The sequence below is a fragment of the Mobula hypostoma genome, chromosome 2 (assembly GCF_963921235.1).
Source record: "Mobula hypostoma chromosome 2, sMobHyp1.1, whole genome shotgun sequence".
NCBI lineage: Eukaryota > Metazoa > Chordata > Chondrichthyes > Myliobatiformes > Myliobatidae > Mobula > Mobula hypostoma.
The window spans coordinates 238,687,855-238,709,795 of NC_086098.1; the positions used below are offsets into that span (position 1 = coordinate 238,687,855).

At 50.1% G+C, this 21,941-nt stretch overlaps 1 protein-coding gene across 1 annotated transcript in view; it reads right to left on the reverse strand.

Moving 5' to 3' along the window:
- Nucleotides 1-19,374, reverse strand: part of myo1eb (myosin IEb) — a 124,975-nt gene extending 105,601 nt beyond the window's left edge. Inside the window, exon 1 of the mRNA XM_063041707.1 lies at nucleotides 19,146-19,374. Within this exon, the coding sequence (XP_062897777.1) occupies nucleotides 19,146-19,148 (3 nt within the window). The 5' untranslated portion in view covers nucleotides 19,149-19,374. The remainder of the gene's footprint in view (nucleotides 1-19,145) is intronic.
- Between the last annotated feature and the right edge of the window lie 2,567 nt (nucleotides 19,375-21,941).

Below are 21,941 nucleotides of genomic sequence, written 5' to 3' on the forward strand. Positions count from 1 at the left end.
TCATTACAATCAGCCCCCTTCATTGATCTATGAGGCCAATGTGCCAAAAGTTCTCTTTACTCGCTTTTATCTGGCTGTGACGTCACTTTCAAGGAATTATGCATCAGTATTCCCAGATCCCTTTGTTCAGCCGCACTCCTCGGGGCCCTGCCATTCATTCTGGCCGGAGAATCCAAGGAAAGGCATTAGCGGGGGACCAATCAATTCAGGGAGAGGGAGGGAGGAGAGGGGGGGAGAGGGGGAGAATAGGTGGGGAGAGAGGGGGGAGGGGGAGAGAGGGGGAGGGGGGAGAGAGGGGAGAGAGGGAGGGGGGAGAGAGGGCGGAGGGGAGGGGGAGGGGGAGGGGGAGAGAGGGGAGAGAGGGAGGGGGGAGAGAGGGGGGAGAGAGGGCGGAGGGGAGGGGGAGGGGGAGGGAGAGTGGGGAGGGGAAGCAAAAAGGTGGTAACCTCTGGATTACTAGCAGAGCCATGTGCAAATTGGCATAGGGTCAAGAAGATTAGAGAGTTAAGTGCGTGGCTCAAAGATTGGTGCAGGAGAAGTGGGTTTGAATTCATGGGAAATTGGCACCAGAATTGGGAAAGGAGGGAGCTGTTCCAATGGGACAGGCTTCAGCTGAACTGTGATGGGACCTGGATCCTGGTGAAACACATAACTAGGGCTGTGGATAGGGATTTAAACTAAATAGTACAGGGTGAGTTCAAGAGATTGGAGAAGTATGGATAAAGGAAAAGAGAAAAGTATGGATAAAGATAAAGTAAAAGCAAAAGATTAAAAGGAGAAAAGTACGAGTGGGGTGAAGAAAAGTCAAGTGTGTAAGAGACAAAGGTTACAAGATTTTAAAAGCACAATGAGTGTAAGGGCACTATTTGAATGCCCGTAGTATTCAAAACAAGGTCAGTGAACTTGTGGCACAAATCAGTACAAATGGGTATGATTTAGTGGCCATGACAGAGATGTGGTTGCAGGGTGGAGAGGATTGGGAATTAAACATCCAGGGATATCAGGTAATACAGAAGGATAGGCAGGTATATATCCAAAGAACTTTACTGTTAGTTCAAAACAGTCAATTTTAATTGACTTTGGAGTCCTGCAGGCCAGGAGGATGATAGCTTTATCTTGGAGAAAAATGGATATACCTTCGATACATGTATGGGTGGAGGAGATGGCATCTTGTATTGTATTGGCGAGACTGACTTACATGACCAGAGGAAGGGCAGGAGAATTTGAAAATGTGCGGAGACCTTTAGTGGAGTTTCTTGGATGTCAAGGTGCAGTCATTTTGAAATAACTGTGTGTTGTTGAGCGCTTCTACGGGTTTTTTTCTGATGTGTTTTTATTTTATTTCTTTGTTAAATATGTGAAGTGTATGAAATGTTATATTTCTTTTCCTTTGGTGATTGTGAAAAACACGAGGACATGTTTCACTATTCAGTTTAATTATTATTATTGTTTATTTGTATATGTGAAATATATGTAAAATTCAATTAAAATATTGCTTTAAAAAGGGATAGGCAGGAAGGTAAAGGAGGTGAGGTAGCGCTCTTAGTAAAGATGAGATCAGGGTGATAGTGAGAGACGATATAAGATCTAAGGAGCAGAATGTTGACTCCATCTGGGTAGAGATTAGGAATAATAAAGGGAAAAAAATCACTGGTGGGAGTTGTCTACAGCCCACCGATTATTAACATTACAGTGGCACAGGCAATAAACACAGAAATATCTGAGGCATGTAAGAATGGAGCAGCAGTTATCATGGGGGACTTTAACTTGCACATAGATTGGGTAAATCTAGTTGGTTGAGGCCGTCTTGAGAAGGACTTCATAGAATACATCTGTGATGGCTTTCTTGAAAAGCATGTTACTGAACCTACAAGCAAATGTGCTTTTTTAGATCTGGTCCTGTGCAATGAGATGGGTAAAATTAGTGATCTTGTAGTGAGGGATCCTGTTGGAAAGAGTGATCACAGCATGATTGAATTTCTCATACAAATGGAGGGTGCAATAGTTCAATCTAAAAGCAGTGTTTTATGCCTAAACAATGGAGACTACAATGGGATGAGGGCGGATTTGGCTAGTGCAGACTGCGACACAGGCTGTACAGTTGAGGAACAGTGGAAGGCTTTCAAAGGGATTTTTCACGGTGCTCAAAAGTATATTCCAGTAAAAAGCAAGTACAGTAGGGGTGGGGAGGGCCAGCCTTAGATGACTAAGGAAATAAAATTAGGCATCGAACTAAAAGCCGGTGCATACAAAGTCACCAAGAGTAGAAGGAAACTGGAAGATTGGGAAATCTTTAAAAAGTAACAAAGAACCACTGAGTGAAATGAAGATAGATTATGAAAATAAACTAGCACAAAATATAAAAACGGATCGTAAAAATTTTGTAATTATATAAAGTGGAAAAGGGTGGTTAAAGTGAACGTAGGGCCCTTGGAGGACGAGAGGGGGGAATTGATATTGGGTAATGAGGAAGCGGCCGAGGCTTTGAATGACTATTTTGTGTTGGTCTTCACAGTGGAGAACGTGTCTAACATGCCAAAGAGAGATGTTATGGATGCGATGGGAGGTGGAAACCTCAATGCAATAGCTATCATTAAAGAGGTAGTGCTGAGCAACTTGTGGGCCTGAAGATAGACGGGTCCCTGGTCCTGATGGAATGCACTCCAGGGTACTGAAAGAAATGGCAGAGGTTATAGTAGAAGCTTTGGTGATAATTTAACAAAATTCTCTGGATTCTGGGCAGATTCCAGTGGATTGGAAGACAGCGATTGTCACACCGCTGTTCAAAAAAGGATGTAGGCAAAAGGCAGGTAACTATTGGCTGGTTAGTTTAACATCTGTAGTTGGGAAAATGCTTGAAGCTATCATTAAAAAATAGCGAGGCATCTGTAAAGAAATGGATCCATCAGGCAGGCACAGCATGGATTCAGCAAAGGCAGGTCTGTTTGACAAACTTTCCGAAGTTCTCTTGAGGATATAATGAGCGCAGTGGATAGAGGGGAACAGATGGACGTTATTTACTTGGATTTCCAGAAGGTGTTTGATAAGGTGCCACATAAAAGACTTATCCATAAGGTAAGGATGCATGGAGTTGGGGGTGATGTACTTGCATGGATAGGGGATTGGTTAACCAATAGAAAGCAGAGAGTTGGAATCCATGGGTACTACTCTGGTTGGCAATCAGTGGTGAGCGGTGTGCCACAGGGGTCGGTGCTGGGCCCTCAACTGTTCACGATATACGGTAACAACCAGGAAGAGGGAACCAACTGTACTGGATCGAAGTTTGTGGGTGACACGAAATTGAGTGGAAAAGCAAATTGAGTCGAAGATAGATAGAGTCTGCAGAAAGATATAGATAGGTTAAGTGAATAGACAAGGGTCTGCCAGTTGGAGTACAATGTCGGTAAATGCGAGGTCACCCACTGGAAGGAAAAATAGAAGAGCAAATTATTATTCAAATGGTAAAAAAATAATGCAGCATGATGCTGTGCAGAGGGACTTGGGAGTGTTTGTGTATGAATCACAAAAGGTTGGTTTGCAGGTGCAGCAGGTTATCAGGAAGGCAAATGGAATGTTGGCCTTCATTGCTAGAGGGATTGAGTTTAAGAGCAGGGAGGTTATGCTGCAACTGTACAGGGTAATGGTGGGGCTGTATCTGGAGTACTGTGTGCTGTTCTCGTCTCGTTACTTGAAGGAGGATATACTGGCTTTGGAGGTGGTGCAGAGGAGGTTCACCAGGTTGATTCCAAACATGAGGGTGTGAGACTATGAGGGGAGATTGAGTCGCCTGGGACTATACTTGCTGGAATTCAGAAGAATGAGAGGAGATCTTATGGAAACCTATAAAATTATGAAAGGGATAGATAAGATCGAGGCAGGAAAGTTGTTTCCACTGGTAGGTGAGACTAGAACTAGGGGACATAGCCTCAAGATTCGGGGGAGTAGATTTAAGGTGGAGATGAGGAGGAGAGAGTGGTGAATCTGTGGAATTCTCTGCCCAATGAAGCAGTGGAGGATACCTCAGTAAATATATTTAAGACAAGGTTGGATAGATTTTTGCATGGTAGGGGGAATTAAGGGTTATGGGGAAAAGGCAGGTAGGTGGAGATGAGTCCATGGCCAGATCAGCCATGATCTTTCTGAATGGCGGAACGGGCTTGACGGGCCAGATGGCCGACTCCTGCTCCTATTTCTTATGTCCTTATGAAAGTTAAAGGGAGCGTAGGTGACAGTGGTGCAGCGGCGTTGGCATTGGACTCGAGGCCGATGCTCCTGAGTTCAACCAGACCGGGGCCCAACCTGGGCAACAGCAATATATGCGTGGAAGAACGGCCCGGCAATCTAGTGGAGAGAGACTGAAACTGAGGATTCATCACTGGGAAAGCAGTGAAGTCGTCCTTAGACTGATAGGGTTCATCACTGGAAACTCAATGAAAAGAGACTGAGGATTCATCACTGGCAAATCAGTGAAGAGGGACTGAGACTGAGGATTCATCACTGGGAAAGCAGTGAAGTCGTCCTTAGACTGATAGGGTTCATCACTGGAAACTCAATGAAGAGAGACTGAGGATTCATCACTGGCAAATCAGTGAAGAGGGACTGAGACTGATAGGATTCATCACTGAGAAATCAGTGAAGAGGGAGTGAGACTGAGGATTCATCACTGGGAAAGCAGTGAAGTCGTCCTTAGACTGATAGGGTTCATCACTGGAAACTCAATGAAGAGAGACTGAGGATTCATCACTGGGAAATTGGTGAAGAGGGAGTGAGACCGAGAGCTCATCACTGGGAAATCGATGAAGAGGGACTGAGACTGATAGAGTCCATCACTGGAAGCATGTATGGACCCCGTGGGTCAGCACACAAGCGCCATTTCAAACGAGTCACAGCAGTGTCTCTGCTTTCTAGAAGTTTGCGCAGATTCAGCAAGTCACCTGAAACTTTTACAAACTTCTGTCGATGCACATTGGAGAGTACCCGACTGCTTGCAACACTGCCTGGTACGGAAACCCCCACGCCCAAGAACGGAAAATCCTACAAAAAGTAGCGGACACTTCCCAGTCCTTCACAGGCCAAGCCCTGCTCACCACTGAGCCCATCTGCAAGGGGCACAGTCAGAAGAAAGCAGCATCCTTCATCGAGGATACCCACCACCCCGGCCACGCTCCCTTCTCCCTTCTCCCTTCTCGCTGCTGCTGTCAGGAAGGAGGTACAGGAGCCTCAGGTCCCACAATACCAGGTTCAGGAACAGTTATTATCAATCATCAGGTTCCTGAACCACTGTGGATAACTTCACTCATCACTGCAACGAACTCATTCTACGACCTGTAGACTCACTTCCATGGATTCTGCAATCATGGTCTCCTTATCATTTATTTATTATTACTATCTGTTTAATTTTGTACTTACACAGTTTACCTTCTTTTGTAAATTGTCAGCTTATCCTTGTCTGTAGTTTTCCATGGATTCTGTTGTATTTCTTTGCTCTGCTATGAATGCCTGCAGGGCACCACTGCTCAATACAAGAGGACATGGCTTTAAGGTAAGGGGTGGGAAGTTCAAGGGGGATATTAGAGGAAGGTTTTTTACTCAGAGAGTGGTTGGTACGTGGAATGCACTGCCTGAGTCAGTGGTGGAGGCAGATACACTCATGAAGTTTAAGAGACTACTAGACAGGTATATGGAGGAATTTAAGATGGGGGCTTATATGGGAGGCAGGGTTTGAGGGTCGGCACAACAATGTGGGCCGAAGGGCCTGTACTATTCTATGTAAATTGAATCTCACTGTAGTATACTGTGACATATGCACTCAGTCGTCACTGTGGGGAAGTTTGTTTAGAGATGCTCTTCTGCACACCACTGTTGTAACTCATGGTTATTTCAGTTACTGTTGCCTTGCTGTCAGCTCGAACCAGTCTGGCCATTCTCCTCCGACCTCTCTCTCATTAACAAGGCACTTTTGCCCACATAACTACTTCTCACCAGATCTCTGTGAACTCGAGAGACCGTTGTGCATGAAAACCCCCCAGAGATCAGCAGATTCTGAAATACTCAAACCTCCCATGGTTTCTGATCATCTTTGATCACAAACTTGGATCACATTTCCTCTCCATTCTGATGTTTGGTCTGAACAACAAACGGACCTCTTGACCATGTCTGCATGCTTTTCATGCATTGAGTTGCTGCCACATGATCGGTGCTGAGATTTTTGTATAAACGAGGTGTATCTAATAAAGTGGCCACCGACTGTACCTGGAATTCTTCAAATTCGGGTGATTGAAAGTTTTGGCCCCATATCTAGGAAAGGACGTGCTGGTATTGGAGGGTCCAGACGGGGCTTACGACAATGATCCCAGAAACAGGAGAGTTCAGAGTCAAAACCAGGTTTGTTACCACTGACGCCTGTCATGAATTTTGCTTTGTGACAGCAGAATAGTACAATACGTAAAAGTTACTACAAATCACAAAAATAATATATAAAATAAATAATGTAAGATGAGAGGGATCTGGGAATACAGCTACAAAATTCCCTAAAAGTAGCATCACAGGTAGATAGGGTCGTAAAGAGAGCTTTTGGTACATTGGACTTTATTAATCAAAGTATTGAGTATAAGAGCTGGAATGTTATGATGAGGTTGTATAAGGCATTGGTAAGGCCGAATCTGGAGTATTGTGTTCAGTTTTGGTCACCAAATTACAGGAAGGATATAAATAAGGTTGAAAGAGTGCAGAGAAAGTTTACAAGGATGTTTCTGGGACTTGAGAAACTCAGTTACAGAGAAAGGTTGAATAGGTTAGGACTTTATTCCCTGGAGCGTAGAAGAATGAGGGGAGATTTGATAGAAGTATATAAAATTATGATGGGTATAGATAGAGTGAATACAAGCAGGCTTTTTCCACTGAGGCAAGGGGAGAAAAAAACCAGAGGATATGGGTTAAGGGTGAGAGGGGAAAAGTTTAAAGGGAACATTAGGGGGGGCTTCTTCACACAGAGAGTGGTGGGAGTATGGAATGAGCTGCCAGACGAGGTGGTAAATGCGGGTTCTTTTTTAACATTTAAGAATAACTTGGACAGACACATGGATGGGAGGTGTATGGAGGGATATGGTCCGTGTGCAGGTCAGTGGGACTAGGCAGAAAATGGTTCGGCACAGCCAAGAAGGGCCAAAAGGCCTGTTTCTGTGCTGTAGTTTCTATGGTTTCTATGGAGAGCTAAATTGTGAGGTGGAGTTCATGGGTTGATGGACCGTTCAGAAACCTGGTGGCAGGGAGGAAGAAGCATCTCCTAAGATGTTGAGTGTGTGTCTGCAGGCTCCTGTCCCTCCTCCGTGATGGTAGGAATGAGGTGAGAACATGTCCTGGATGGTGAGGGTCCTTAATGATGGATGCCTCTTTCCTGAGTCACTGCCTTTTCAAGTTGTCCTCGCTGCTATGGAGGTTATGACGGAACCAGCTGAGTTTACAACTTTCTGCAGCTTTTTCAGATCCTGTGTATTGATGTCTACGTAACAGACGCTGTGAGGCATTGGTTAACATATCAGGAGCTCCTGATTGATCTAGGCCAGTACTCACTGAAGTAAAAAAAAACGAGGCTCAGATAGAGAGGATGTGGAGAGAATATTTCCTGTAGTGCTTGCGTCTAGAACCAGAGGACACAGCTTCAGAATGGAGGTACGTCCCTTTAGAACAGAGATGAGGAGGGATTTATTTAGCCAGAGGGAGGTGAACCTGTGGAATTCATTGCCACAGACGGCTGTGGAGGCCAGGTTATTGGGTACATTCAAAGCAGAGTCTGATAGTAGACATCCCACCTCTCCCGGAGGTTCCGGGAGTCTCCTGCATTTTAATAGTGGCTCCCTGATGCCCGCAAATTATATACAATATCACGGAAATCAATTTTTTTTGAGAGTGAGCGAGAGAAAGCAAGAGAGAGTGTGAGAGCGACCACGAGAGGGAGCGAGAGCAAGCAAGCGAGCGAGAGAGCGAATGAGACAGAGCGAATGAGACAGAGCGAGCGAGAATGAGCGAGAGTGAGCAAGAAAGAGAGAGAGAGAGAAAGTGAGAGAGAGAGAGCACAAGAGTGAGAGCGCGCCATGGCAGTGTGTTCCAAAAAAATATATAAAACGTACGTCACCCCAGATTACACTAAAGTGTACCCCTGCCTAATAGGGGTCAAAATAATGACAGTGTTGCTCGCTGCACTGTTTGCAACAGTGACTTTTCTATTGTCCATGGTGGGTTAAGACTGTAAAAGACATGTTGAGGTGAGTTTAACAGGTGTCATTCATTCATTAGCATAGTTAACGTTATTTAAACTAGCTGGCTAGCTGCTAAGGAGCTACTCTATTCCAGACATGCCACCTCTCCCGGAAGTCTCCCGCAAATTGATGGCGCTACCTCCCTGAAATGAGTTTTTGCAGGGTGGGATGTCTGTGATAGGTTCTTGATTAGCCAGGGCGTCAGTGGTGATGGGGAAGGCAGGAGAATGGGGTTAAGAGGGACAATAAATCAGACATGATACAGGGGGTGGAACAGTCTCAATGGGCTTGCTGCTGTGGTGGATGGTCTGACCGTGACGTGAATGTGGGTGCACTGGTGATGCAGACAGCCTAGGCTGAACGGCCTACAGTTGTGACGTGGGGAAGATGGAGGCGAGCATAGCCTGACTCGATGGGCCAAATGTCCTGTCTGATGGTCTGAAGCTTCTATCGCTGGTGCAGAATCAAGGGAGGGGTTGAAGGGAGGGAAAGTGGAGGAACAGCAATAATGAGCTATCAGGTCCCAGAATACCGAATGGCCTCTCAGCAGACCTTGCAGTCATTTGTAGAATCTCTTGTGTCTGTTACTCATCGGTCATCGGTGGGAAGGAGGCCAGCTCAATCACTGTCTGTGGGAAGAGGTTCTACAAATGACTGCAAGGTCTGCTGAGAGGATCATCGGGTGTCTCTCCCACCCATCCCAGATATCTATCAGGAGTGCTGCATCCGTAATGATCCCTCCCATCTATCCAGCAATCTCTTTGACCCCCTACCATCAGGCAGGAGGTACTGTAGAACCAGAACAGGAACAGTTAGGATGGGAAACAGGTCCTTCCCCCAGGCCATGAGACACTGAACTCCCCGTCACCACCCAGCTCCCATCATGTATGAAGTGCCAGTAGTGTTATCTGTTCACTGTTTACTTTGTGACTTGCGTCGTAAATGCACCTTATTATTTGTGGTAGCATTACTTTATGTGTTATGTGCACCTTGGTCCAGAGGAACGTTGTTTCATTTGCTGGTGTACGTGTGTATGGTTGAATGACAATACACTTGAACTTGAGAGATTTGAAATCTTGAGCAACAGACACAAAACGCCGGAGGAGCTCGGCAGGTCAGGCATCTGTGGAGGAGGAAAGGCAGCTGACGCTTTGGGCCGAGACCTTTCATCGTTTGTGGCCAGGCCTGTTCTGACTGGAGTTTAGAAGACCGAGGGGTGGGGGTTCCTTCCCCAGCATTTTGTCTGTGTTGCTCAGGATTTCCAGCATCCACAGAACCTTGTGTTCACCTGCTCTTGCCTGTTTGCAGACTGTCTGCGTGCACGAAGTTTCAGGCTCTGTCTGAGCCCACAGCCCCCCACAGCGGAATACCCGCCACTCGGCGTGTCGTAACCACCAGGCCTGAGCAGTTGGACAGCCGCCAAGGAGGACGTGCCTGCAGTTCTCCCATCTGTGGGCAGGCACACGGTGGCTGTGAGGAAGGGCAGGTACGTTCTTGTGTGTGTAGGAGTCTCCCAATGTGCAGGTCGGGGCACGCGCAACCCCGCAAGGTAAACAGGAGGTGGTGAAGGCACGTAATGGGGCAGACAACTGTGAGAGAGTGGGGGGGGTGAGAGAGAGAGGGGGAGGGGAGGGGGTAGAGAGAGAGGGGGAGGGAGAGAGAGGGGGAGGGAGAGAGAGGGGGAGGGAGAGAGAGGGGGAGAGAGAGGGGGGAGAGAGAGGGGGAGAGAGAGGGGGAGAGAGAGGGGGAGAGAGGGGGAGAGGGGGGGGGAGAGAGGGGGGAGAGAGAGGGGGAGAGAGAGGGGGGAGAGAGAGGGGGAGGGAGAGAGAGGGGAGGGAGAGAGAGGGGGAGGGAGAGAGAGGGGAGGGAGAGAGAGGGGGGTGAGAGAGGGGGAGGGAGAGAAAGGGGGAGGGAGAGAAAGGGGGAGGGGGAGAGAAAGGGGGAGGGGGAGAGAAAGGGGGAGGGGGAGAAAGGGGTAGGGGGAGAGAGGGGGGAGAGAGAGAGGGGGGAGAGAGGGGAAGGGGAGAGAGGGGAAGGGGAGAGAGGGGAAGGGGAGAGGGGGAAGGGGAGAGAGGGGAAGGGGAGAGAGGGGAAGGGGAGAGAGGGGAAGGGGAGAGAGAGGGGGAAGGAGAGGGGGAAGGAGAGGGGGGAGAGAGGGGGGAGAGAGGGGGGAGAGAGGGGGAGAGGAGAGAGGGGGAGGGAGAGAGAGGGGGAGAGAGAGGGGGGAGAGAGAGAGGGGAGGGGGGAGAGAGGGGAGGGGGAGAGAGGGGAGGGGGAGAGGGGAGGGGGGAGAGGGGGAGAGCAGGGGAGAGAGGGGGAGGGGGGGGAAGGGAGGGAGTGGAAGTGAGAGAGGGAAAGTGAGAGAGGGAAAGTGAGAGAGGGAAAGTGAGAGAGGGAAAGTGAGGGAGAGAAAGTGAGAGAGGGAAAGTGAGAGAGGGAAAGTCAGGGAGAGAAAGGGGAGAGAGAGGGAGAAAAGGTGTGGGTTGAGAAAGGGGGAGCGAGCGAGGGGTGGGAGAGTGGAGGGGGGAAGGGGGGGAGAGAGAGGGGGGAGGGAGGGAGTGTGAGAGGGAGATTGATTTCCATGTCAGCCAGTGCATTTGCCCGTATCCCAATAATCCTTTCCTATCCCAGTGAAACTTATGTTATTCTTGTACCCACTCAACCACTTCTCAGTCCAACGTACCAACCAGCCTCTGAGTGAAAAAGTTCCTCCTCAGGTTCCTATTAAATTTCCCGCCCTCTCACGTTAAACCTTTGCCCTCTGGTTCTTCGTTCCCAACGCTGGGGAAGACTGTACACGTTTACCCTATTGCTGCCCCTCACACTCTATTAGATCACCCCTCAGTCAAATGTACAGCAAGGAAGATGTCCCAGCCTGCCCAGGTCCCCTCCTTCCCCTTGTAGTGCCTGAATGCACTGTCGTAGTGAAATGATCCGGATAGATGGCATGCAGAACAAAGTTTCGAAAACTCCGTTCCTCAGCTGTTGTTCATCGGCCTTGTGGCAGTCATGGACAAGGAGTCTCGGGGGGCGGCGGTGGGGAATATCTGTCACTCAATCTGCACCTCACCCTTCATTTTTATTGCCCTCACTCACCTAATTCTGTCTGGCTTTCACTCCTGGTCCTCCCTCAAGAGGTTCCTTCCCCCTATCATCCCTCCCTTATCCACTGATCACCGTCTTCTCTCACCACGTTCCTGCGTCTCCAGCCTCTCGTGTCTCCATTTAACACTTTCCACCCCTCCCCTACCTCGCTCCTCTCTCACCTGGCAAATGTGGTCTTCAGGAGCAACTTCGGCTCAATTCATAAGTTACTTATTCACCTAGTGGCCACTTTAACCAGTACCTAATACAGGTGCCACTGACTGTATGTTAGGTTTAAGCGGAGTGGCCATTGTGTGAGTGGGCCAGTGCTGGAGCGGGAAGTTGAGGCTTTGGCTCATCGAGGTGAGGCGTCGACTGTAGGTAGATTTCTTTTTTTTTCCTTTATTCTTCCTTATTACACATTTAGAGGGGTGGGGTTGCCAGGCAGGATAGTGGGATGTGGGAAGGCAGGGAGACTCCCAGTGTCCCTCATAATTACACCTGCAAGAAATGTATCCATCTACAGCTTCTAACAGACAGTAGCAGGAGTTAGAGCTGGAAATGGATGAACTCCAGATCGTTTGGGAGTCTGAGGGATTGATGGACAGGACATGCAGGGAGATAGTTATACCCAAGGTGCAGGACACAGGTAACTGGGTGACCATCAGGAGCAGGAAAGGAGATAGGCAGCCAGTGCAGAGTACTCCATGGCCGTCCCGCTCAACAACAGGTATATCACTTTGAACGGGGGTCCCCAGCCTTTCTCGCTCTGCAGACCGGCTGATGGGGGGGGGGTGGGCAGGGGGGTTCAAGTAGGGTTAAACTCACCCCAACATGTCTTTTACAATTAGGGTTGCCAACTTTCTCACTCCCAAATAAGGGACAAAAGTAGCAGTCAAATCCCGGGATACTTCACCCCAGGAAAGACTACCATGACCGTGAAGCCTTGCGCGGGCACCTGTGTGGGCATGCGTGACGTGCGCATGTGATGTGGGCAAGCGCGTACGTGCCGATTTTTCTTTCCCCCACAAATACGTTTTGCCTTCATCTTCCCAACTATACTGTACATACATTATTTCTACTTTATATAGGCTGTGTATTTATCATATCATTCCTGCTTTTACTGTACGTTAGTGTTATTTATTTTCCATTTTATGTGTTATTTGGTATGATTTGTTAGGTTATTTTTTGGGTCTGGGAACGCTCAAAAATTTTTCCCATATAAATTAATGGTAATTGCTTCTTCACTTTACGCCATTTCAGCACGAAAGGTTTCATAGGAATGCTCTACCTTAGCGGGGGAAATACGGGACAAACCAATTTAGCCCAATATACGGGATGTCCTGACAAATACGGGACAGTTGGCAACCCTGTGTTCAAGTTCAACGGTGCATGGCAGGGAATGAGGAAAGGTGCAGCTGACTCATATCGTTTCCTCGCGGCCCGGTAGCACATGCTCTGTGGCCCCGTACCGGTCCGCGGCCCGGTGGTTGGGGAACGGTGACTTTGAATACTGTTGGGGAAATGACCCAGCAGAGGAAACCCACTGTGGACCTGTGACCCAGGATGGGTGACGAGGTCCTGCAAAGTGAGTTCAGGGAGCTACGGGCTAAGATAAAGGACAGGACATCCAGGATAGTGATCTCAGAATTGCTACCTGGGCCACACGCCAGTGAGGCCAGAAAGAGAAAGATCATACAGTTTAATACGTGGCGAAGGAGATGGTGCAGGACGGAGGGCTTCACATTTCTGGATCATTTGGCTCTCTTCTGGGGAAGGTGGGACCCGCACAACAGAGACAGTTTGCACCTGAACTGGAAGAGGACTAATGTCCTAGCAGGAAAGTTTGCTAGTGTTGCACATTGGGGTTTAAACTAGATTGGACCAGAGTGACAGACACTGGAGTAATTGTAAAGAAAAGTGTTCACGTACAAAGTCAGGAATCAAAAGGTCAAGAGTGGTGGGACAAATGCTTTAAACTGCGTACATTTCAATCCAAGGTGTATCGTAGGAAAGGCGGATGAGCCTAGTGCATGGATTAGCAGGTGGAACTGAGAGACATTGGGGCTCTGGTTAAGAAAAGGAAGGAGGGTACATAGCGGGTACGAATGAAGTACTTGAGGAATATTAGAAATGCAAGAGAGCACTTAAGGAGGAAATTAAGAGGGCTATGAGAAGGCTGACAAAGCAAAGGAGAGTCCTGTGGGCTTCTACAGATATATTAAGAGAAAAAAAAAGATAGCATGGGACAAAGTTGGACCTCTGGAAGATCAGAATGGTAATCTTAGCCAAAAGAGACAGGGGAGAAAGGGGAGAATGTTAATGGATTTTTTGTATCTGTATTTACCTGGGAGCAGGACACAGAGTGAAGCAAAACAGTTGAGAGATCATGGACCCTGTACAGATTACAGAGGAGGAGTTGTTTGCAAAATAGAGTGGATAAAACTCCAGAACCTGACAAGGTGTTCACTTGGACCTGGTGGGAGGCTAATTCAGAAACTGCAGGGGCGTTAGCAGAGATACTTAAAACATCTTTAGCTACGGGTCAGGTGCCAGAGGACTGGAGAATAGCTAATCTTGCTCCATTTGCTTAAGACAGGCTCTGCGAATAAGCCAGGAAATTACAAACTGTGAGCCTGACATCAATAGTGGGAAAGTTATTGGAAAGTATTTTAAAGGATCGGATATATGAGTATCTGGAATAGGGATCAATTAGGGACAGTCATCATGGCTTTGTGCATGGTGGGTCATGTCTGAACAATCTTCTAAAGGCTTTCAAGGAAGTCAGAAGGAAAGTTGACGAAGGCAAGGCAGAGGGTGTTGACTACATGGACTTTATCAAGATCTTTGATAAGGTCCCACATGGTCAAAAAGGTTCAGTCGCTCGGCATTCAGGAAGAGGTTTAGACATTGGATTAGACATTGGCTTTGCAGGAGAAGTGGTAGTAGAGGATTGCTTCCTTTTGACTGAGGCCTGTGACTAGTGGAGTGCCACAAGGATTGGTGCTGGGTCAGTTGTTGCTTATCATCTATATCAATGATCCGGATGAATATGTGGTAAACTGGATCAGCAAATTTGCAGATGAAACCAGGATTGGGGGAGTAGCGGAGAGCGAGGAAGACATCAAAGCTTGCTGTGGGATCTGGACCAGCGGGAAAAATGGGCTGAAAAATGGCGGATGAAATTTAATGCAGACAATGTGAGGTGTTGCACTCTGGAAAGGCCAGCCAGGGTAGGACTTACACAGTGACCAGCAGGGCTTTGAGGAGTGGGGTAAAGCAAAGGGATCTGGGAACGCAGATTCATAATTCCTTGAGAGTGGTGTCACAGGTAGATAAGGTTGTAAAGAAAGCTGTGGTATGCTGGCCTTTATAAATCAATTCTTTGAGAGCAGGAATTGGGATGTTATATTAAGATGCTGGTGAGTCCTTATTTGGAGTACTGTGTGCAGTTTTGGTCACCTACCTACAGGATAAGATTGAAAAAGTGCAGAGAAAATTTACAAGGGTGCTGCTGGAACTTGAGGACCTGAGTTATAAGGAGAGGTTTGATAGCGGTATACAAAAATTTGAGGGGTATAGATGGGGTAAATGCAATCAAGTTTTTTTTTCCACTGAGGTTGGGTGATACACCAAGGATGGGTAAAGGGTGAAAGGTGAAAGGGTAAAGGGGAACAAGAGGGGCAATGAGTTTGGAATGGTGAGGGTGTGGAATGAGCTACATCACAAGTGATGGACATGGGTTCAAAGTGAACATTTAAGAGAAATTTGGATAGGTATATAGATGAGAGAGGGTCAGAGGGCCACAGTCCAGGTGCAGGTCGAGGGGACTAAGCAGATTAATGGTTTTGCATGGACTAGATGGGCCAAAGGGTCTGTTTTGGGGTGCTGTAATGTTCTATGACTCTATGAGATGAGCAGTTTTCGAGATACTCCAACCAACCCATCTGGCACCAACAATTATCCGACTGTTAAAGTCACTTCAGTCACATGACTTCCCCATTCTGATGTTTGGTCTGAACAACTGAACCTCTCGAGCATGTGGGCATGTTGTTATGCATTGAGTTGCTGCCACATGATTGGCTGATTAGATGTTAGCATTAATGAGCAGGTGTGCAGCTGTACCTCATAAAGTGGTCACTGAGTGTGGACTTCCTTTGGTCAACTGGTTAATTATTATCACATATACTGTGGAACAGTGACAATCTTTGCTTTGCATGCCACCCATGCAGATCACTTCATTACAACAGTCCACTGAGGCAGTGCAAGGGGAAGAGCAGTAACAGAATGTTACACTTACAGAGAAAGTGCAGTGCAGGCAGAAAATAAGGTACAAGGGTTGCAATGAGGTCGATTGTAAGGTCAAGTACCCATCTCACGTACTGTTCCAATTCGTCTTGCATACCATTCATACAGATCTGAATACGCAGTGCAGTGAGCTAGAACAAGGTAAAACAATAACAATGCCGAATAAAGGCTACCGAGAAAGTACAGTGCGGGTAAACAATGAATTGAAAATTCATAACGAGGTGGACTGTGAGGCCAAGAGTCCATTTTATCACGTGAGAGGTTCATTCAAGAGTCTGAGAACTGTGGGATGGGAATTGTCCTTCAGCCTGGTGGTATGTGCTTTCAGGCCTTTGTATTTTATACCCAATGGGAAGGAGGAGATAAGAGAATATCCTAGGTAGATGGGGACTTTGATATGCTGGCTACTTTACTGGTAGCCTCTCCGCCATCAAGGACATCTTCAAAAGGTGATGCCTTTTGCTCTACGGTTCTGAGGCTCAACGACAGGTAGCCAGAACTGCCCAGTGCATCACTGGCCCCAGCAGCCCCACCATCAAGGACAGACACACTCCACAGAAAGGTGCCAGGAAAAGGTCAGTAACCCACCCGCCCTGTTCATGGACTGTTCGTCCCACTCCCACCAGGGATGGGGGCTACGTAACATTCACACCAGGACCAGCAGACTCAAAAATATTTACTTCCCCCAAGCTGTACGACTGAGCAACACCTCCACCCACTAACCCACCCTTCCACACCCCCCACCACCACTACTTGATCATTTCCTGTCAGTCACCTTGTGTACAGACACTCCTGTGCCTAATGTCACGTTATGTACAATCAATGTATACAAATTATAATAACGTGTTTATATTTATTATGTTCTTTATCTGATAGTGAATTGTTTTGTGCTGCATCGGATCTGGAGTAACAATTATTTTGTTCTCCCTGTGTACTGATTAAACAATCTTAAATCTTTAATCTCAAGAAGGCAGCATCCATCACTGAGGACCCTCACTAACTGGTTCGTGCCCTCGTCTCACTACCATCAGGGAGGAGGTACAGACGCCTGAAGACACTCACTCTAACTTTTAGGGACAGCTGCTTTCCCTCCGCCATCAGATTTCCGAATGGCCCATGAACTCTACCTCCGTTGCACTATTTAGTCATTTATTTTACACATGCACGAGAAACGTCGTGCATATGTCAGTGAAGTGTTGGTGCGTGGCCAAGTGGTTAAGGCTTTCGCCTAATGATTTGAAGGTCGCTAGTTCAAGCCTTGGCTGAGGCAGTGTGTTGTGTCCTTGAGCAAGGCACTTAATCACACATTGCTCTGCGACGACACTGGTGCCAAGCTGTATGGGTCCTAATGTCCTTCCCTTGGACAACATCGGTAGCGTGGAGAGGGGAGACTTGCAGCATGGGCAACTGCTGGTCTTCCATACAAGCTTGCCCAGGCCTGCGCCCTGGAGACCTTCCAAGGTGCAAATCCATGGTCTCATGAGACTAATGGATGCCTATTATTATGTCAGTGAAAATAAACCCGATTCTGACTCTGACCACATTGGTTTCTCCATCTGCTCCAGTTTCCTCCTACGTCCCAGCCACTTGTGGAGTCTGTTACAGACTTGTCCAGCCCATCTTGGGCACAACCCTGCATGCTACCAAGGGCATCTTCCAGGGCCATTGCCTCACGAGGTCGACATTCATCACCCAAGGGCTGTCACCACCCGGGACCTGCCCTCGTCTCATTACCACCGTTGGGGAGTTGGGTACAGGAGCATGAAGACACACACTTCACTGCACTATATTCCATCTGCCACTCCTTTGCCCATTCTCCCAATCTGTCCAAGTCCTTCTGCCTCCTCATTGCAATCTTCCCCTCCACCTATCCACCTGGGGCGTTACAGGAAACGTACTGCTATGGATAGAGGGATGGCTGACAGGCAGGAGGCAGCGAGTGGGAACAAAGGGGGCCTTTTCTGGTTGGCTACCAGTGACTAGTGGTGTACCTCAGGGTCGGTATTGGGACCACTACTTCGCATATTGTTTGTCAATGATTTGGATAATGGAAGTGATGGCTTTGTGGCAAAGTTTGTGGATGATACGAAGATAGGTGGAGGAGTAGGTAGTGCTGAGGAAGCAATGTGATTTCAGCAGGACATAGACAGATTGGAAGTATGGGCAGAAAAGTGGCAGATGGGATACAGTGTTGGGAAATGTATGATAACGCATTTTGGTAAAAGGAACAATAGTGCGGACTATTATCTAAATGGGGAGAAGGTTCGAACATCAGAGGGGCAGAGGGACTTAGGAGTCCTCGTGTTAGACTCCCGGAGGGTTAATTTACAGGTTGAGTCTGTGGTAAAGAAGGCAAATGCAATGCTTGCATTTATTTCAAGTGTAATAGGATATAAAAGGAGATAATGCTGGGACTGGATTAGACACTAGTCAGGCTGCACTACGAGCACTGTCAACAGTTTTGGGCCCCATATTTCAGAAAAGATGTGTTGTCATGGGAGAGAGTCCAGAAGAGCACAAGGATGATTCCAGGAATGAAGGGGTTAACGTGAGGAGCGTTGGGCAGCTTTGGGCCTGTACTCACTGGAATTTAGAAGAGTGTGGGGGCGGGGGATCTAATTGAAACCTATGGAATATTGCAAGAAGTAGATAGGGTGGATGTGGAGAGAATGTTTCCTGTGGCAGAGGTATCCAGAACTAGTGACCTTTTAGAACAGAGTTAAGGGGGAAATATTTTGAGCCAGAAAGTGCTAAATCTGTGGAATGCTCTGGTAATGTGGCAGGGGCCAACTCTATGGGTATATTTAGGGCAGAAGTTAATCGTTTCCTGATTGGTCAGGGCACTAAAGGATATGGTGAGAAGGAAGATGTGGGTTTGAGTGGGATTGGGGACCAGCCATGATGGAATAGCAGAGCAGACTCGATGGGCTGAATGGCTTCATTCTTCTCCTATGTCTTATGGCCTCTTGGCCTGACAATTCTCCTCGCTATGATCTTTTAGTGATTACCTGCACTTATTTTTTCTCAGCATGATTCTGCATTGTTACTGGTTTACCTGGTCCTGCCTCAGTGCATCGGATCTGTACGAACAGTGAACTTTTTCACCGTACTTTGGCATAAGTGACAATAATAAAGACAATTCCAGCTTTCATTCTCTCCTTCGTTCTCACACACACAGGCAATCTGCAAAGCCGGCGGCACAATCGATCAACCAAACCCTCTTCCCTGGAGACACAAGCAGAAGCAACGAAAAAATAGTGAACTCCCGGCTAACTCAGTAACCTCGCCTGCGCGGAAGAATTGACCATGAACTAACAGTCACACTTTAAAAAAAATAAAACACACGCACATACACTTCGCCAGAGAAGTCGTCTCCCAAAGCAATAACTTTCCGACCGAAGTTGTAAAGAAACTTTTGTTTAAAAGATTTCTCTCTCGGCCGCTCCCAAAACCCTGCAGCAAAGATCGGAAGTTTAGAATCGGTTCGCAACTTACCATCTTGTAGCAACTCGGGAAACTGAGTCGACCTTCACCTTCCTGGGTTTCGCCCAATGGCCCTTTGGCAAGAGAAAGGTCCTAAAGCACCGCCGGTGTCTTCTCCCCGCCTCGGGCCATGGATCACCTGTTCGATCGCCGGTCAGAAGCAGAGAAACCCTTCGCAGTGGGAGCGGGGCGGGATCCTCGCTCTGCCGCGCTCTCGGCTGCGATGCCTCAGGAACTGGTTGCGGCGGACTCAGGTACGGGCAGGTAGGCGCACGGCGAACTCAGTCAAGAATTCTGGGTATGTCGAGGTGTGTCCGACGGGGCGGGAGCTGCCGCACCATCTGCGGGGACAGCGGCTCCACTCCGCTCCGGGCGCCCGAATCATCCCCGCAGTTCGGACCCATTACTGCCGTATCAGCCAGAGTGGATACGGAGGGGGTACGGAGGGGGTACGGAGGGGGTGAGGGGGGGAGGGGGTACGGAGGGGGTGAGGGGGGGAGGGGGTACGGAGGGGGTGAGGGGGGGAGGGGGTACGGAGGGGGGAGGGGGTACGGAGGGGGGGAGGGGGGGAGGGGGTACGGAGGGGGGGAGGGGGTACGGAGGGGGGAGGGGGGAGTGGGGGACGGGGGAGGGGGGAGTGGGGGACGGGGGAGTGGGGAGGGGGGAGTGGGAGACAGGGGAGGGGGAGTGGGGGACAGGGGAGGGGGAGTGGGGGACAGGGGAGGGGGGAGTAGGGAGGGGGAGTGGGGGACAGGGGAGGGGGGAGTGGGGGACAGGGGAGGGGGGAGTAGGGAGGTGGGAGGGGGGAGGGGGGAGTGGGGGACAGGGGGGGAGTAGGGAGGGGGGAGTGGGGAGTGGGGAGGGGGAGGGGGAGGGGGGAGTGGGGAGTGAGGGACAGGGGAGGGGGGAATGGGGACGGGGAGGGGGGAGTGGGGAAGGGGGAGTGGGGAAGGAGGAGTGGGGGACAGGGGAGGGAGGAGTGGGGGACAGGGGAGGGGGGAGTGGGGGACGGGGGAGTGGGGGACGGGGGAGGGGGGAGGGGGGACGGGGGAGTGGGGGACAGGGGAGGGGGGACAGGGGAGGGGGGAGTGGGCGACAGGGGAGGGGGGAAGTACGGAGGGGGGAGTGGGGGACAGGGGACGGGGAGGGGGGAGTGGGGGAGGGGGGAGTGGGGGAGAGGGGAGGGGGGAGTGGGGGACAGGGGAGGGGGAGGGGGGAGTGGGGGACAGGGGAGGGGGAGGGGGGACAGGGGAGGGGGGAGTAGGGAGGGGGGAGTGGGGGACAGGGGAGGGGGGAGTAGGGAGGTGGGAGTGGGGAGTGGGGAGGGGGGAGGGGGGAGTGGGGGACAGGGGGGGAGTAGGGAGGGGGGAGTGGGGAGGGGGGAGTGGGGAGGGGGGAGGGGGGAGTGGGGAGTGAGGGACAGGGGAGGGGGAATGGGGACAGGGGAGGGGGAATGGGGACAGGGGAGGGGGGAGTGGGGAAGGGGGAGTGGGGAAGGAGGAGTGGGGGACAGGGGAGGGGGAGTGGGGAAGGAGGAGTGGGGGACAGGGGAGGGGGGAGGGGGGAGTGGGGGAGGGGGAGTGGGGGACGGGGGAGTGGGGGACAGGGGAGGGGGGAGTGGGCGACAGGGGAGGGGGGAAGTACGGAGGGGGGAGTGGGGGACAGGGGACGGGGGAGGGGGGAGTGGGGGACAGGGGAGAGGGAGAGTAGGCGGAGAGGGGGAGGGGTGGGAGAGGGGGAGGGGGTGGGGGAGGGGGAGGGGGAGGGAGAGGGGGAGGGGGAGGGGGTGGGAGAGGGGGAGGGGGAGGGGTGGGGGACGGGGGGAGGGGGAGGGGGTGGGGGACGGGGAGAGGGGGAGGGGGAGAGGGGGATGGGGAGAGATGGGGAGGGGAGTGAGGAGAGACTGGGTAGGGAAGGGGGAGTGGGGGGAGAGAGGAAGGGGAGGGGGCGGGGGATGGAAGAGAGAGGAGGGGGAGAGAGAGATTAGGGGAGAGGATGGGGAGGGGGAGAGTGAGGGGGAAGGGAAGAGTAGAGTGGGAGAGTGTGAGGGGGAGAGGGGAGCGTGGGGAGAGGGGGAGTGAGGGGAGAATGTAGGGTAGGGGGAGTGTGGAGATGGGGAGAAGGGAGGTGGAGGGGAGAGAGGGAGGGGAGGGGTGGAGGTGGGGATGGAGGGGGAGAGGAGGAAGGGGAGAAGGAGAGTGGGAGAGAGAGGGGGTGAGAGGAGGAAAAGACAGGGATGGAGGGGGTGGGGAGAAGGGGGTTGGGGAGGGGAGAGTGAGGGGTGGGAGGGGTGACAGTGGGGGGGCGAGGGGATGGAGAGGGTGATTGGAGGAAAAGAGGGGGAGGGGAAGATGGCAAGGCAGTGAGTTGGAGCAGTGGAGGGTGGGGCGAGGGGGGAGAGGGGAAGGGTGGGGGGGAGAGGGGAAGGGTGGGGGGAGAGGGGAAAGGTGGGGGGAGGGGAGAAACCCGAGTGCAGAGAAGGTTTACAAGGATGTTGCCGGGATTTGAGAAACTCAGTTACAGAGAAAGGTTGAATAGATTAGGACTTTATTCCCTGGAGCGTAGAAGAATGAGGGGAGATTTGATAGAGGTATATAAAATTATGATAGGTATAGATAGAGTGAATGCCAGCAGGCTTTTTCCGCTGAGGCAAGGGGAGAAAAAAAACCCAGAGGACATGGGTTAAGGGTGAGGGGGGAAAAGTTTAAAGGGAACATTAGGGGGGGCTTCTTCACACAGAGAGTGGTGGGAGTATGGAATGAGCTGCCAGACGAGGTGGTAAATGCAGGTTCTTTTTTAACATTTAAG